Here is a 17382-nt window from a genome sequence, read left to right on the forward strand (position 1 = left end):
TGGTTCCATCTGCTCAACATCCCTCCCTTATGGTTCCACTTATCACTTTCCAGCCTCTATCTTTTCATTCCCCTCTTCCCCTTCCCCTCCCTCAATTTAGCTCTATCTGCCCAATTATTTTTCTTTATCTGTTTCCACCTAGCCTTTGTTCCAAACCACCCCCTCCCTCTCCCCACCTGACTCCATCTGCCCATTATCCCCACCTCACCTAGTTCCACCTTTCACTCCGCAGTCTGTCTCATCCCTCCCTCTTACTTTACACTGCTATATTCCCCCTGCACTCTCAGTCCTGATGCAGAGTCTCGACCCGAAACGTCAAGCATTCCTTTTCCTCCAAAGATGCTGTCTGACTTGTTTAGTTCTTCCAGTAGTTTATTTCTTGCTCCAGGTTCCAACATCTGCAGCCTCTTGTGTCTCCTTCAAAATGCAAAGATGTGGCTCTCGGCAGGATGAGCCAACAGCTTCCATGATGAATCAGGGATAGCACTCCTGTGTTGATAAGAAGACATTCAGGCTATATCTCACTAATCTGGTTTAATTTGTTTAAGAAGGTAACTAGTATGTTTGGTGGATGTTGATGGGTTCATTATGCCAAATGGCATCTTACAGGCATCTGGGGCTTCAGCTATACACCATCAATAGGAATGATTTGGAGAAAGAACTGGAGTTTCTAGTTCTCCGTTGACACTGTCAGGAGGCACACTAAGTTATATAGGTAGCAGCAGGAAAATACAAGGGAACAAAGTAAATGGGTAAAACCAGGGCAGATTGATTTCAAGGCTGAATTCTCTTTGGCTCTGCTACTCGGAAAATGATTAACATTCACCTTTTTTCTCTGCTTCAAATATGTTTCTTTTGGGAGTTGTTCCTTTTGAGAAGCCCAAAGGCATGGAAATATTCTTCTTGTATTTGCTGAACAAAAAGCCTCCCAGCCCAAGAAGTCCTTAAATCCACCCACCTATAATCTGAATGATAATAGCCTTCCAACCTGGTTTTTGTGCACATCTCAAAGTGAGGACAAGCCAACTATTGTAGCTATTATGAGTTATTTTGCTGTTGGTGATTTTCATGCACTTGAGGCATTACAGTATAACAAACAAGCAAGGTATGAGAAATGTAACAGTGCAGATGTAGGAAGTGCTATAATGAAAAATAATCAGCAAGACTAAAACAGTGAATAATGCAGAATTGAAGACTATCAAACATGTTTAAAATTCCCATCTCTGTATGAGCAAACTAACATTAAATGTAGGCTTCAGCTACTCATAGATGGATGTACAGACAACTTGGTAGAGCAAGTTAATAGAGTTTGAATTAAGTGATTAACCAAGCAGTAATCAGTTAAAAATATTCATCTTTTTGGCTCTCTTGAGACAAAAGGTAAAACATCATTACATAAAAAGTGGATCACACAGTGCCATATTTTTGCATGCAGTGTAATGCAATTTCATGAACATGAAACAATATTGAAAATCAGGAACTTCATTCAAATTGCATAAAGACCATAACTTTTGTTCTGGGTCTTCTGTGCGTCTGAACTCTATTGAGAAGACCGTGTGCTACACTCACAGAGGCAGGATTTCACAGCACACATTTGAATCCTGTTGTGTGACTTAAGGGGGCTTGCCTGAGCAGATCTCAAATTGATGTTGGAACCTAACCCTGGTAGATCCTCTTCAAGTTTGAGTTTCACCAGCCCCGTTTGGTGCCATACCTTACCAAGGCCTTGGTCCAAATGTGGACAAAGGAGCTGAATTCCAGACAACCAGGATGCATTTGACTGAGTGTGGCATCATGGAGCCCTGGTAAAACTGAGGGGAGAACACTCTCGTGGTTGAGTCATACCTCACATAAAGAAATGGAGTGGTGGTTATTAGAGGCCAATCAAGCTAGCTCCAGCTGTATAAGAAAGGTGGGAGGCAGCATAAAGGAAATTACAGACCTATTAGTCTGACGTCAGTGGTAGGAAAATTATTGGAATCTGTCCTCAAGGATGGGGTTACGGAATACCTAGAGGCGCAAGGCAAGATAGGTCCTAGCCAACATGGTTTTGTGAAGGGAAGATCCTGCCTGACCAACCTATTGGAGTTTTTTGAAGAAATCACAGGTAGGGTGGATAAGGGAGAGGCAGTAGATGTTATGTATTTAGACTTTCAAAAGGCCTTTGATAAGGTGCTTCACAAGAGACTGATTAATAAGATGAGAGGTCATGGAATTACGGGTAGGATAACAGAATGGGTGGAGCATTGGCTGGTTGGCAGGAAGCAAAGAGTGGAAGTAAAAGGATCTCGTACTGGTTGGCTACCGGTTACTAGTGGTGTGCCGCAGGGGTCAGTGTTGGGGGCGCTCCTTTTTACCTTGTACATTAACGATTTGGATGATGGAATAAATGGTTTCGTGGCTAAGTTTGCGGATGACACCAAGATAGGTGGAGGAGTAGGGAGTATTGAAGAGATAGGAAGGTTGCAGAGAGACCTAGACAGTTTAGGAGAATGGGCAAGGAAATGGCAGATGAGATTCAATGTTGAGAAATGTGCAGTTGTACACTTTGGAAGCAGAAATAAGCGAGCAGATTATTATCTAGAAGGAGAGAAAATTCAAAGCACGGAAGTACAAAGGGACTTGGGGGTACTCGTGCAGGATACCTTAAAGGTTAACCACCAGGTCGGATCGGTGGTAAAGAAAGCGAATGCTATGTTGGCATTCATTTCCAGAGGTATAGCGTATAAAAGTAAGGAAGTGTTGATGAGGCTCTACGGGGCACTAGTGAGGCCTCATTTGGTATATTGTGCGCAGTTTTGGGCGCCACATCTTAGGAAGGATGTGCTGATGTTGGAGAGGGTCCAGAGGAGATTTACGAGGATGATTCCAGGAATGAAAGGGCTTACGTATGAGGAGCGTTTGTCGGCTCTTGGACTGTACTCACTGGAGTACAGAAGAATGAGAGGGGACCTCATAGCGACATTTAAAATGTTGATAGGAAAGGACAGAGTGGATGTGGCTAGGCTGTTTCCCTTGGTGGGTGAGTCCAGGACCAGAGGGCACAATCTTAGAATTAGAGGGTACAGTTTCAAAACAGAGATGAGGAGAAATTTCTTTAGTCAGAGGGTGGTGAATTTGTGGAACTCCTTGCCACGTACAGCAGTGGAGGCCAGATCAGTGGGGGCGTTCAAGGAGGAGATAGATAGATATCTAAATAGTCAGGGTATCAAGGGATATGGGGATAAGGCCGGAAATTGGGATTAGAATAGTTTTTTTTTGTTTCCCCCATCCATTCCCCATTTCTCATTTCTTTTTTCCCTTTTCCTTGGAGCAGACTCGATGGGCTGAATGGCCTGCTTCTGCTCCTTTGTGATCTTGTGAGGACATGACTGCAGGATTTCCTCAGGGCAATGCCGTAGGACTCACCATCTTCAGTTGGTTTGTCTTTGTTTCATCATGTTCACTGATGATTGTACAATTTTCAAATCAATTTGTAATTCCTCAGCAAACAGTCTATACCTGCAAAAAGACCTAACAACATTCAGGCATGAGCTGATAAGTGACAAATCACATTTGAACCATAGAAGTGCCAGGCAATGGCGATCTCCAAGAAATGGTATTACAATTGCTGAGCATCCAACCATCAACGTTTAGGGGATAACATTGACCAGAAATTCAATCGAATCAGCCACATAAATACCGTGGCTACAACAGCAAGTCAGACATTGGTTGACTCATCTCAAAATTCCTATGCCATTCCATCAAACGTTATGCCTTGATGAGTGCAGTGGCAAAAATACTCAAGAAGCTCACTAATTGCCCTCTGGGATAAAGCTGCCTACTTGACCCCCATCCACAATCCTAAATATAGTGACTGCAATGTGAATAACTTACAAAATACACCGCAGTTACTCACCTGGGCTACATTTCCCTAACGTGCAAAACTCTGACTGCAAGACGAAGGCAGACTTCATGGGAACACCACATACTGCAGGTTCCCCTTCATGTCACACACCACCTTGACTTGATCCTTCATCGTCACTGGGTCTAAACCCAGAGAGCTTATTCCCGACAATGGGAGTACTTCCACCAGAGACAGTATGGGCGAGAGGGAAAACAGAGAAGCATGGGGAGAGGATAGATATTGGGAACGAAAGGTGATTGGGACAAGAATGTAGAGGGGAAGGCACAGAATCAGAGATACAGAGTGAAAGGAGAAAGTAACAGAAAGCACAAGCCATTATAGTGCAGGAAGCAATGTGCCAATTTAGTCGATACGATTTAGACTCCCACATTTAAGGTTTTAATCAACATGGCCCTACTTGAAAAATAGTGAAGATCTCTGACCTAAGCTACGTGTTTCTTTTAAACTACATTTAAAGTAAGTGGTGAGGAGCTGGTGCTGCCGGTAAAAACGATTAGCAGAGGATGGTTTCGATCCATCGACCTCTGGGTTATGGGCCCAGCACGCTTCCGCTGCGCCACTCTGCTGATGATGGAAGGTGATACCTTTCACACCAACTCATGCTTCACGCCGAGAACCTGGCTCGTCCGAACATCCAGGTCACGTGCGTTACCCGGACGGGCGGCCGCTCCCCCTCCCGGATCACGTGCGCTGTGTTTTCGGGTAGCCCCGCCCCCGCGTTACGCAACTGTGCGGACTCAGGCCGATCGGGGATGTCGGGCTGCCGGGTGTTGGGGGCCGTGGTGCTGACGGTTCGGAGGAGCGTCGTGTCGCAGCACGGTGAGTGATGTCTGCGCCGCGATACAGCAAGGGAAAGGCTGCCGCTTGGAGGTATGGATGGCCCGGCCCGGCCCGGCCACTAGGAGTCAGTTACAGGTGGGGTAATGTTGGGGTGAAGGGTTATGGTGGTTCCTGCGGGTGGGGGGCGGTGAGGGGGGAGGGGTGGGTTCCTGCGGGTGGGGGGAGCGGTGGGGGGGGAGGGGTGGGTTCCTGCGGGTGGGGGTGGTGAAGGGGGAGGGGTGGGTTCCTGCGGGTGGGGGGAGCGATGAGGGGGGGAGGGGGGGGTTCCTGCGGGAGGGGTGGGTTCCTGCGGGTGAGGGGGGGAGGGGTGGGTTCCTGCGGGTGGGGGGGAGCGATGAGGGGGGGAGGGGTGGGTTCCTGCGGGTGGGGGGAGCGATGAGGGGGGAGGGGTGGGTTCCTGCGGGTGGGGGAGTTTCCTGTGGATGGGCTGCTTTGGTAGTGGTGGGGGGTTCCTGTGGGTGGGGAGTGATGTGGGGGGGTACCGGGGGACTCCCTCTGGGTGGGGGGGTGTGAATTATTTGTTCCTGCTGTCATCAGTGGGTCACGAATTGTAAGCACTGGTGGGAATTAAGTTTGTGTGAGAGGCCGCAGCCCTTGTGGGTTTTTGAAGGGGTTGCTCCTCATGTTCTGGTGAACTTTGGGCACTTGGTGGGAGTGAGTTTGTCAGGGAGCTCTGCCTCCCAGTTATCAGGTTCCCCGGCCTGGACAGAGTGGCCATTCACAAGACCAGGCAGCGGGCTGTCGAGCCAATCACTTGCCCCTCTTCCATGCCTGGATGTGTACTGGCTTGATGGAGGCCTTCTGAGACCAGTGGGCACAGCAGGGGGTGGAATGCACCTTGGAGAGTGAGGATTGCATTTTAATTTTAAAATGTTGTGAGTTTTAGAAAGAAGTAAATTTATTGCTTTTAAATAAAACTAGAAATGTACTATTGGGAAGGATCACAATTTAGGTGCCTCTTGTCATTGCAAACAAATTACTTGAAATTTGTGATTAAAACCACATGAACTATCTACTTTAAGTTTGCAAGTGAATGATAACTGCTGATGTGCTAATGTTAGGTCATGGAATAAGCTGTAATTGAATTCATTTATTTTCCATTTTTTTAAATGAAGAGACATAAACAGGCCTTTTGCCTACTTTTGTCTACATTGATCATCAGGCACTCATTTACACATGGGGGTGGGAGTTCTTGTGGTACCCCAGTAATTACTACAGTAATCCCTTTTTATTCTCTTGCCTCTCCACATTCCCATCTACGCTTGGTTTCCCACACGCTTGGGCCAATTTACAGTGCCCATTTAATGTGGAAGAAAGGAAACTGGAGCACCTAGGAGAAACCCATGATGTTACAGGGAAAGCCTGCAAACTACATAGCGAGCATCAGAAGTCGAGATTAAACTTGGCTAAGTGGAGCTGTGAAGCGTCAGCTCTGAGCTGTGCAACTGTGCCACCATTTGGTTGTTAAATTTGCTAATGCTACTAAGTGCTGTCTGTGTAGAGTTTGGATGTTCTTCCTATGACTGTGTGCGGGTTTCCTCCAGACGTGCAGGCTAACTTACCACTGCAAATTAACTCTAGAGTGTAGGTGAGTGGTAGAATCTGAGGGAAGTTGATTGGAATGTGGGGAGGATAAAATGGGATTAAAGTAGGATTGGTGTATTATTTTATTTTCAGCATGACCTCAGTGAGCCTAACGGCCTGTTTCCATTGCTGTATATATTTTATTCTCGTTTGTTGCAGGTGTTCTTCCATATACAGGTTTTGTGTCCTGGAACCCCTGGAGATCATCTAGCTCCAAAACTAAGGGCCAAGAAAGGCTCAAAAAGGAGCCTTTAAAAAAGCCTGAAACGCCTGTTGGCCGCTTTGATCATCCACAACAGGATCCTTTAGGAGGAGATTCCCTGGAAAGTGAGTCCTCCTTGTCCTAGCACTGATCTGTATTTAATGCAGAAGTTTATTAAGAAAATGTGAAACCTTACCAAAAGTCAACTTAATTACAAAGAATTGCTTCAGAATTTATTTTCAAGTCCCACGTATGTTGGTTTATATGAACAGCAAGTAGAGGTGCCACACCGATACGACTGTATATGCGTGAAAGCAGCTTGGCTGAGTATAGCCAATGCTTCACAAGCCCCACCCTCCAAGCTACATTTTTTTTCCATTTCCTACCTCAGCCCAGGGACCAGAAACTGAAAACTGAGCTTGTAACCTGCCCATATTGTCCTGTGTGAATCAGAACAGAAGTTGTGTAAATTATTTATACTCTATGTGAATATTTATCAAGAAAGAAAAACGAATTTACCCTGTGTCCAATCTCAGTGTTTTACGTAATGAGCAATTAATCCTATCCCAGAAAGCATAAGCTAAATGGTCTACTTGATTTTCCCTGGTGCCCTTTTTGTTTAAAAGGTTACATTTAGGGACGTGTTGGCATATGTTTTCTGTCTAAAAGCCAGAAGCCCAGAACATATCCTCCTCTTAAACATTTGTGTGATCCAAAGCAGGGGAATCCCAAATGCTGCCTTCTGTTCCAGCCCCAAGACAGGTGCACTGTACTGGTGAGGCAGTACGCACTTCCTTAGATGCTCTAGTTCTTAGCCTTCTCCACTATCAAAGCACCTTGAGGATTGCAGCTAGCCACTTACAGTTGGCTTGGCCTCTCACTGCACAGGACCTTGCTATTTGTATTGTCACTGGTTGTGTAGAACTACTGAAAGCATTATTGTAACTTGTATATTTCTAAGCACAGTAGAATGCAGAAATGCAGCAGAATTTAAAGACCAAGAACAATTCTATGTGCTATATCAACTTTATCCTGACCAGAAGAAACAGACTGCAAGCTGAGGCCCTATTTGTGCACCTCAGTTTAAATTATTCTTCCTCTTCAGCCACCAGAGGAGATGCAACATATGTCCATTCCTCTCTTTCTTTTCCACCATCCAGGGACTCAAAGCAGTGGTTCACATGCACTTCCAATCTAGTCTACTGTGATCGGTGTTCACAATGTGGTGGTCTCTACACTGGAGAAACCAAATGCAGATTGGGTGATCGCTTGGCAGAGCATCAGCTCTCAGTCCACAAGGGTGATCCTGAGCTTCCTGTTGCATGTTACTTTAATTCTCAAGTGGCACTCCCATTCTGATCTGTCTGTGGCCTCCTTCGCTGCTATAGTGAGGCCCAAACATAAACTGGAAGAACAGCATTTTATCTTCCATCTAGGCACATGCCAGCCTAATGGAATGAATATTGAATTTTCCAGTTTCAGATAAACTGTTCTCTCATTGATTCCCACGATCATACTAATGTGCCTTTCTCACCCATGGCTTTATATGCTTCACTAACATCAGTGCTCGTGCTCCTTACCACCTGATCTGTCTTAACCTATTTCTGTCTTGTCTTTTTTCTTATACCTCTCCCCAGCTCTGCTTTGAAAACTATAAACTCTCTGCTCTTCCCCCAATTCTGAGAAAGAGTCATTGACCTGAAACGTTAACTGTTTTTTCTTTCCACACAGATACTGCTTGACTGGCTGAGTTCTTCCAGCATTTCTGTTTTTGTGCTAAATCTCGCAGCATTCACAACTAAATTAAAGAATTGGTATAATTTAATTGCCATTATGGAAACATGGTTGCAGGGTAGACCACAGCTGGGAGCTGAATGTTCAAGGGTATTCAACATTTGGAAAAGACAGGCGAAAAAAGAAAAGGAGATGGAGTAGTAATAATAAGGGATTAGATCAGTACATTGGTGAGAAATAGCTCGACTGATCATGATGTAGAATTAGAATCAATTTGGGCTGAGCTAAGAAACAGCAAAGGCCAGGAAATTAGATGAGCATGTAACAGGAAGAGAGAAAAGGTAATCCAAATTACTGCTAATAAGGTGGAGGACATATCATGGAATTGTACAGCATGGTTTTTTTTAGATCGCTATGTTAAGTGTGAGCTTGAACGGTTATTTAAGATCTTGTCCCTTGATAAAGGGTTAGTTGATAATCTTGTTGTAAAGGGAACGTGAGGGAAGAGTGTCAGTAACATGATGGAATCTTACCTTGAGTTTGAAAGTGGTGTGGTTCAATCTGATAACTAGGGCCTTAAATCTAAAGAAGTTGGGAGTCAAGAGCTGCCTGTGGTTGACTGGGGACAATACGTTGAAAGGTGTGATGGTGGACAGACTGGTATTGAAAGAAATAATGTATAATTTGGGTGGGGGGGGAATATACTCCTTTAAAGGCACAAAAACTCAACAAAGGAAAGTTGCTGATGAGAAACTAAAAGTAGTACTAAATCAAGGGAAGAGTTATAGTTGCCAAAAATATCAGTAGGTCAGAGGATTGGGAGCATTTTAGAACTCAGCAATGGAAGACTTAGAATTTGACAAAGGAAGGTCTTCCTTATGACACCAGAGAAGGCCTTTCAACCCATCAAGTCTGTGCCAGGTCTCAGAACACACCATTCGGTCTCATTCCCTCACTTATTCTCTTTCACATATCCATCAATTCCTTCCAAAGTCTCCTGCCATCCACTTACGGCATGGGTAATTTACAGTAACCTACCAGCATGTCAGCCCACTGAGTCCACATCTCACCTTCTCCCACTAACTGTCTCTGTAACCAACTCTCTCCACATTCTCAATAATTCTACCACCCACCTGTACTAGGGGCAATTTACAATGGCCAATTAACCTACCAACCCACTTAGGAAAGCAGTGGAAACCCATGCGGTCATAGAGAGAAGATGCAAACTCCACTCATGGCATTGGAGGCCAGGACTGAACACAGGTTACTGGAATTGAGGCAGCAGGAAGAAATTATGAAAGCAGACTGAGAATGCAGAGTGAGGTTGAATGGTATCTGAAAGAGAGACTTGGTGCGGTTTGATCCTTAATATACCTTAAACACTTAGATAATGAGTCCTTTTCATCTATTTGATATATAACATCAATTTTAACAGTAGTAGTGTAGAAGTTAAGCAATATGGGAATAGTAACATGACTGAAAAGTAAAATGAAGTTCACCATTGGCATTTCTTGAATCTTACATTAATTTGACATTTCTAAAATCTTGTTGCCCTTTGAATCTTTATTAGCCAAGACATGAAATACAAGAACAAGGAGGTTATGCTGGATGTATATACACGTTGTACAGACCAAAGCTTGAGCTCTGCATACAGTCTGGTCACCCCATTACAGGAAGATTGCACTGAAGAGGTGAGGAGGAGATTTATGAGGATGTTTACAGGACTGAAAAACTTTAGCCATGGGGAGGGTTTGGAGAGGCTGTGTTTTATTTTTGTAAACAAGAGGATGAGGGGGGAGTTAACTGAGGTGCATAAAATGATGAAAGTCCTAGGCATAGAAGATTGGAAGGACCTTTGCCCTATAAGCAGAAGGGTCAAAAACTAGGGGGACAGATTTAACCTAATTGGGAGGACTAGAAAAGAGACCAGGATGTTTCTCATTTGGTGCTGGTCTGGAATTTGCTTCCTGAGAGGGTGTTAGAGTCAAGGACCCTCATTGCTCGCTGTAACCAGTAGGGCACTGACCTATGCTAGCAGGTAGGAGGAGGTAGGGCAGCTCTTTTTTGGTGGACTAAACCAGGGCAAGTCAAAATCTGATCTGATAAGGCAAAGATAGAAGAATGACTTTCCCAAAGAATGGTAACAAGCCAGATGGGTGTGCACAACCATGTATTGGTTACCTATATGAGAGTAAACTGGCAAGGAATAGAAAAGTGGACTGTAATATTTTCTATGTATGTAAAAAGGGTAAGGCTAACATGGGCAAATGTGGATCTGTTACAAACCAAAACATGAACATTTATCATGGAGTAAGGAAATGGCAGCGGAATCTCAAGTTCAAAGCAAATCCCAAGTGGAGTCCCACATTGGAGAGTCATTGGGAAACTGTTGGAGCCTGGCCATTAGGTTTAGAACTTGAGCGAATGCACAATTTACAGATTCTGGTCCAATGCAATACATGTAACTGAAGTTGTGATATCCTGCAGTAGTGTGTTCTTGCAATATATTCCCCATTAAATGAGTTTAAAAATATATGCACAAATGAGAACACAGTGACTTGTATATATTGGATTGATTTCTTTGTAAAAACTTGTGCACAGGAATGTCTCCCCCATCTTCCCTTTATATTAGATCAAAGGAAAAGGTATGTAATGTTGCCAGCAAGAAAACTCCCAATTGCAGGAAAGGAGAAACAAAAAATTGAAGAAATGGGAAAATAAAATACAAGAGTAATCTTTTGAGAAACATAAAAAGAGATTGTAAAACTTCTATCTGAAGTTAAAAAGTTTTGCAAAAGTTAATTTGAGCAGATCCCTTAAAGACAGACAGGAAAAACTACATTGGTGAACAAAGAAATGACAAATTAAATATTTTGCAATACACACAAAATGTTGGAGGAACTCAGCAGGTCAGGTAGCATTGATGGAGGGGAATAAACAGTCAATGTTTCAGGTCAAGACCCTTCATCAGGACTGGAAAGGAAGAGGGCAGATGCCAGAGTAAAAAGGTGGGGGAGGGAGGTAGGTGGGATGGAAGGGAGTGATGTGTATTGCTCCATATTCCAGCATCTGCAGAACCTCTTGTGTCTCAATTAAGTATTTTGTCCGTCTTCATGAACGAGTACTTGGAAAAACCCCTAGAAATAATGGAAAATAACACATCTAGAGTGAATGATCAGCTGAGCAGCTAATATTAGTTAAAAAAAAAAGGAAAAATTAATGGCTCTGAGGGATGATAAACCCTTGGACATGATCTGCATCATAAGGTTTTTGAAAGAGGTGCCTATAGATGGTGATTGTCTTACCAGTTGTCATCTCCCAAAATTTCTGATTCTAGAATGATTCCTACAGAAGTAGTAAATGTAACACTCTGTTTAGGAAAGAAAGAAGAGAGAAAACAGTACAAAAGGGAAGGGGTCATTACATCCAAGCAATATGGCAAATTGGATTTGAAATTGGCTTGGGGATAGATGGCAGAGGGTGATGATGGAAGGGTATGACTAGTGGTGATCCACAGGAATCCTTGTTACATACTTTAACAATCTGGATGTGAATGTAGGAGTAATGATTAGTAAGTTCACAGGTGACACAAAAATTGGTGGTGTTGATGGTGAGGAGGGAAGATGGATAGGGCAATGGCAGATGGAATTTAATCCTTAAATGCGTGAGTCAATACATTTTGGGAGGACTAAAAGGACTAGGATATACACAATGAATTGTAGAACCCCAGGAGATACTGAGGAACAAAGGGACCTTGGTGTGCCTGTCCAATGATCCCTGAAGCCAACAACTCAGATAAATAAAATGGTTACCCAGAAGGCATATGATACTTGCATTCATTATCGGGGCCTAGGGTATAAGAGCAGGGAAGTTATTGTACTTCTGTCACAACACTTGACGATTGTGTGCAGTCCTGGTCACTACACCATAAGAAGGATGTGATTAAGCTGGAAAGGGTATAGAAAAGATTCACAAGGATTTTGCTAGGATTGGAGAGCTTAAGTTGTAAGTTGTTTTCCCTGGAGTGAAGGGGGCTTAAAAGTGATGTTTTAGAGGTTTGTAAAATTATGAGGGGCACAGATAGGGCAGAAAATCGGTCTTTTTTCCCAGGGTAGGGGAGCCTAAAACTAGAGGCCATGGGTTTAAGGTGAGAGGGGAAAGATTTAAAGGGGATCTGAGGAGCAAGTTTCTCACACAGAAGGTGGATATATGGAACAAGTTGCTAGAGGAAGTGGTAGAGCCAGGTACAGTTACAACATTCAAAAGACATTTGGATAGGTACATGGATAGGAAAAGTTTAGGGGGAATATGGGACTAGTTTAGATAGACATCTTGGTTGGCATGGACGAGTTGAGCTGAAAGGCCTGTTTACATGCTGTATAACTTGATAACTCTAAGGATTTAATTGCACCGGAGGGAGAAGAGATTCACCAGGAAGTTTTTGTGTTGGAGTCTTTTGGCTACGAGGAAAGACTGGATGTCTGCGACTGTCTTTCTTGGAGCAGAGAGAGCTGAAGGAGATCTGAATGAGGAATACAAAATAATGAGGGGTATAGATAGTGATAAACTTCCCCTTAATTGAGGTGATGACATCTAGAGAACATGTATTTAAGGGATAGAAAATTTGGGGGATTTGAGGCAGAATTCTTTTCACCTAGAAGGTGGAGGAGGCAGAGACTCTCACATTAAATTAATAACCATTTAGACAAACATTTGAAAGGCCTTGGGAGGCTGTGAGCTGGATACTGGAAAATGGGATTAGTGTACATTAGTACCTGATGCCCAATACAGACAAGGTGGACTGAAGTGACCATTTCTGTGCTGTACAACTATGTAACACTGAACTGTAAAACTGGAAACTACAGATCAACTAGTCTGATGTCATAGAAGAGAGAGAATTTATTATTAATGCAGTCATAACAGGATGTTTAGAAAATAATAATAGGATTGGGTAGAGCCAACCTGGATGTATGAAAGGGAAATCATATTTGAAAAATCTGTTTGGGTTTTTTGAGGTTGTGTCAAGCAGAGTAAATGTGACGGGGCCAGTGGATGTGGTATATTTGAAGTCTCAGAAGGCCTTTGGTGCTATAAGAGGTTATTAAAACATCAGAGCAGATGGAACTGGAATTACTTATTGATGTGGAATTAAGGTTGAATGTTAAATTCACATCATTAAAATACATTGACCTTCTATTTTCTTTTTCTCCCTCAAATTTAGGTGACCTCAAACGTTTGCCCCTTAACCAGAATAAACAGGCCACTTTTGGGGTGATAGGCGATGACAAGTAGGGTGCAGCTGTGATCTGTGGTGGAGCCCCACTTGTTCACAGTTTATATCAATGACTTGGATGAGCAGAGCCAGAATAAAACATCCAAGGATGTTAAGAAAAGCAGCAATGTGGGTTCAGAATGCAGAGTGGCCTCAAAGTGATATAGACATGTTAAGAGAATGGGTGAAGATGTAGCAGATGGATATGGTATGGAAAGATTTGAGGTCATCTACTTCGGGAGAGGAAATAGAAGGTCAATGTATTTTTGAAATGGTGAGAGACTGAAAGATGATGGTGGCCAAAGGCACCTGGGCATCATTGTACATATATCACTGAAAGTTAACATGCAGGTGCAGCAAGCAATTATGAAGGCAAACTGTATATCGCTTTTTATTAGAAGGAAACATGACTACAAGAGTAAAGACATCCTACTGCAATTACATAGGATCCAGGTGAGATTGCACTTCGAATATTCTGTACACATCTGATTTTCCTGCTGAAGGAAGAATATAATTACAATAGAGGAAGCAAAGCAGTTTCATTATATTTATTCCTGAGGTGGGGAGTTTGTCTTGTTAGGAGATACCTGAGTTTAGAAGAATGAGGGGTGACTTATTGAAACACAAAATCCTTAAGGGGTTTGATAGGATAAGTGCAGCATTATTGTTTCTCCCGGTGGAGGAGATGAGAATCGGGTGATGGTCTCAAAATGAAGGGTCAACTTTTCAGCACTTAGAAGGGGATGTAGAAATTTCTTACCCCAGAGGGGTTTTAATTCTTTGGAATTCTGTCACCAAGAGGACTGTAAAGGCTAAGTTATTCAATGTTCACTGTTGAGATTGATCATTTCTTTGGATATCAAGGGAGAAATGAGATATGTGGTTAATGCAGGAAAGGTGAAAGATTAACCATGATCTTAGGAAATGTCAGAGCACATACTTGGGACTGAGTGACCTTTTGTGATAAAAATAGAAACTGCTGGAACACTTAGCAAGTCAGGCAGCATTTGTGGAAAGAGAATAAGTTAACATTTCAGGTAGAAGATCCTTCTTCAGAAGTGGAAAAGAGAGAAAAGTTAGTTTTAAGTTGCAGAGAGAGTGGGGAGGGATGAATAAAACAAAGGGATTATCTCTGATAGGGCGAGACCAGCGTTGCCCTGACATACGGCTGCTGATGAGGCTATCTTATTATATTAAAGACAGCAATTGGTGAGAGAAAGCACAAAGAAATGCAAAGGTTGTGAAATGCCGAGCTGTAGGGACTGCAGAACAAGTCAGGCCATGCTAGTGGAGAGAGAAAAACTGAACTAATAATATAAACAGATGACTTAGAGCAGACCCTGGCAGTTTTGATATAGACAGAAAGCAAATTACTGGAAGCTGTTGAATTCAATATTGAGTATGGAAGGCCTAGGTGGAAGATGAGGTACTGTTCCTCAAGTTTACCGTGGGCCTTTTAATAGTGCAGATGACCATAGACTGATACATCAGAGTGGGAGTGGAATGCAGAATTAAAGTGGCAGGCATCTGAAAGCTCTGAAAAGCTGTCACCCAATCTGCATTTGGTTTCTCCAATGTAGAGGTGACGACATTGTGAAGGCTGAATGCAATGCACTAGGTTGGAAGAAGTGCAAGTGAACTGCTGTATCACCTGGAAGGACTGTTCGGGTCTCTGGATGGTAGGAAGAGGAGAAGTAAAATGGACATGTGTTGCACCTCCTGTTTTTCATGGGAAAGTCCTGTAGGAAAAGGAGTGATTGGTGGAGTTGGAATACTGAACCAAAGAGTCCTGAAGGGAATGGCCGCTTTGGAATGTTGAGAGGGGAGAGGAAGATGTGTCCACTTCTGCTTCTAGATTCTTATCAGAATGGTAGATGGCTTCCCTTAAGGAAGTAAATGCATTAGTTGGATGTTTTCATCTGATAAAACCAGATTTATCATTCAATTTCACATTTTATTGCACTAAACCTTAAACTCTCAAACTCTTAGCTGGTTGTATATACTGTATACTTTAATGATTGGGCCTCAATACTTTGGTTGATTTTAAAAACAGAATTAAGCCATGTATCCTGACCTGTCATTATCACTTGTTTTTATAGCCATTCTCAGGAGAACAGTTTGTTACACAACAGGAAATTAAGCAGCTGATATTCTATTTTCTAGGGTTTCCTGATGACATCAATCCAGTTACAAAGGAAAAGGATGGGCCAAGAGGCCCAGAGCCTACTCGCTATGGAGACTGGGAGCGAAGGGGACGTTGCATTGACTTTTAGTGTTTTCTGTTGCTCAGAAGTGAGCTGTATGTGGTTTGAGTATCTTGTTAATAATATATACAGCCCGGCTCTGACTTGATAGTACTGCTTTATTCAGATTGGTATAGCTCTGTAATTTGGAATGGATAATACACCATTACACACTATTTTATGGGATTACTCAGTTCTCTTTTATCTCTGAAAGGTACGTATTTTCATCTCAATTTGGAAAAAGCATTTGAAAATAAATAATAACATGCACTATTAATATCATGAGCATTAGTGTTTCGCACAGTTTCTTTGCAGCAAATGACTACATAATTAAAAATCATAATTCAGATTTTGTCATAACTTCAAGATAACATGTTGGCCTTGTATGTACTTCTATGTGTGCTCATGTCATTGTAGTAACAAAAATAACAAAGGCAGATCTTGACAGGTGAATGTGTGTTGCATTTTACTCATCTGGATCCAGCCACACCTTCTACTGTGGTTCAAACTAGGTATGCTCTGGCCCATGTGATGCAGACACTCATTTACCAAGTATGTGCAGTCCTTGGATGGGGTTCCTCACACTGATTATAACATAAAATACATCCAAATACATGCAGTGTTCATTAGTGGTGGCAGACTTTCCCTTTTGTTTGTGAGAAGGATATAAGATGCACAGTGTCATTAAAGAAAGCTGTTGATCCACTGGAGCTGATGTGGTAGAAATGTGCTGTGTTCTTGACTTTGTATTATTCATAAATTATGTTGATTAACTTAAATGAATTTACTCAGCTGCTTAACATTCACTTTAGTGTAAAATAAAGCAGCTTATTGATTTTTGTCAGACCTCATCTCGTCAAATACTATCTCAGTGAACTAAAAATTCTAAAAAGTGCAAATACCTAAGTTATAAGGGAATATAATTGTATCTTTGGCTTAAGCTATTATATCTCTTGATAATCGGCTATATGATAATACCTCTAAGAACCAATACCCTCAGCTTGCTTGCAGGAATGACTCTCTGTACCTGACAGAATATCTCTTGGAGAGTTGTTATGCTGTTGATAAGCAACTGTTTTAATTTTTTTTAAACAAAGACAAAGGCTCATTTTAATTTTTCTTGTTCAAGGATACTACAGAGATTTGCCTGTTGAGGTTGTTAGTGAAAATATATAGGGAAACTCCTGTGTTTCTATATATTTCCAGTGGTGGATTCTGACAGTAAAGGGAACCATGCTGGTAGCCCTTTTGTGCTCCTGCTTATCTCCCTCCAACAGCTGTCATCAGCCTTCACACTCCCCTCCTTCCACCTTGTTTCATCTTTTTTTTTCCCTTTTTCCTCCATCTATCATTGATCTGCCACTGTTTCCCAACTCCACCCCCTGTTCCCATCCCCTACCTGGGACAACCTGCCTGTCATCTTGCACCCCTCAGTCTACCACTCACCTCGGACTTCTTTCTCACCACTCCCCTTTTCCTCTTTATACTGACTATCTGGCCCCTCCACTCTCAGTCCTGTTGCAGAGTTTCAAACCAAAATGTCAACAATTTCTCTCCTCTCCCAGATGCTGTTCAACCCACTGAGTTCTTCCAGCAGATT

The 17382-nt window shown here is 42.6% G+C and overlaps 1 protein-coding gene and 1 non-coding gene across 3 annotated transcripts; one reads left to right on the forward strand and one right to left on the reverse strand.

Moving 5' to 3' along the window:
- Positions 1-4401: 4401 nt before the first annotated feature.
- Positions 4402-4473, reverse strand: trnam-cau (transfer RNA methionine (anticodon CAU)). Its single transcript has one exon. It is a non-coding gene; the product is annotated as a tRNA-Met (tRNA).
- Positions 4474-4595: 122 nt separating this feature from the next.
- Positions 4596-16068, forward strand: sdhaf4 (succinate dehydrogenase complex assembly factor 4). 2 transcript variants are annotated; one of them, XR_007957016.1, is made up of 4 exons: positions 4596-4726; positions 6491-6658; positions 9838-9958; positions 15703-15841. XR_007957016.1 is itself a non-coding variant. In XM_052024787.1 (3 exons), exons 1-3 carry the CDS (start codon positions 4660-4662, stop codon positions 15810-15812), a joined length of 345 nt encoding a protein of 114 aa, XP_051880747.1. In that variant the 5' UTR covers positions 4596-4659; the 3' UTR covers positions 15813-16068. The 2 variants fall into 2 exon arrangements, 1 of the variants encoding a protein (XP_051880747.1); XM_052024787.1 differs by lacking the exon at positions 9838-9958 and having other exon boundaries at positions 15703-16068.
- Positions 16069-17382: the final 1314 nt, after the last annotated feature.

This window comes from Pristis pectinata, chromosome 10 (genome assembly GCF_009764475.1).
Source record: "Pristis pectinata isolate sPriPec2 chromosome 10, sPriPec2.1.pri, whole genome shotgun sequence".
Taxonomy (NCBI): domain Eukaryota; kingdom Metazoa; phylum Chordata; class Chondrichthyes; order Rhinopristiformes; family Pristidae; genus Pristis; species Pristis pectinata.

Excerpts from the sequence above, each read along its gene's own strand:
- sdhaf4 (XM_052024787.1), top strand. The coding sequence starts at position 4,660 with ATGTCGGGCTGCCGGGTGTTGGGGGCCGTGGTGCTGACGGTTCGGAGG. Across the intron at positions 4,727-6,490 it reads GAGCGTCGTGTCGCAGCACG|GTGTTCTTCCATATACAGGT; the intron begins GTGAGTGATGTC and ends CGTTTGTTGCAG. Across the intron at positions 6,659-15,702 it reads AGGAGGAGATTCCCTGGAAA|GGTTTCCTGATGACATCAAT; the intron begins GTGAGTCCTCCT and ends TCTATTTTCTAG.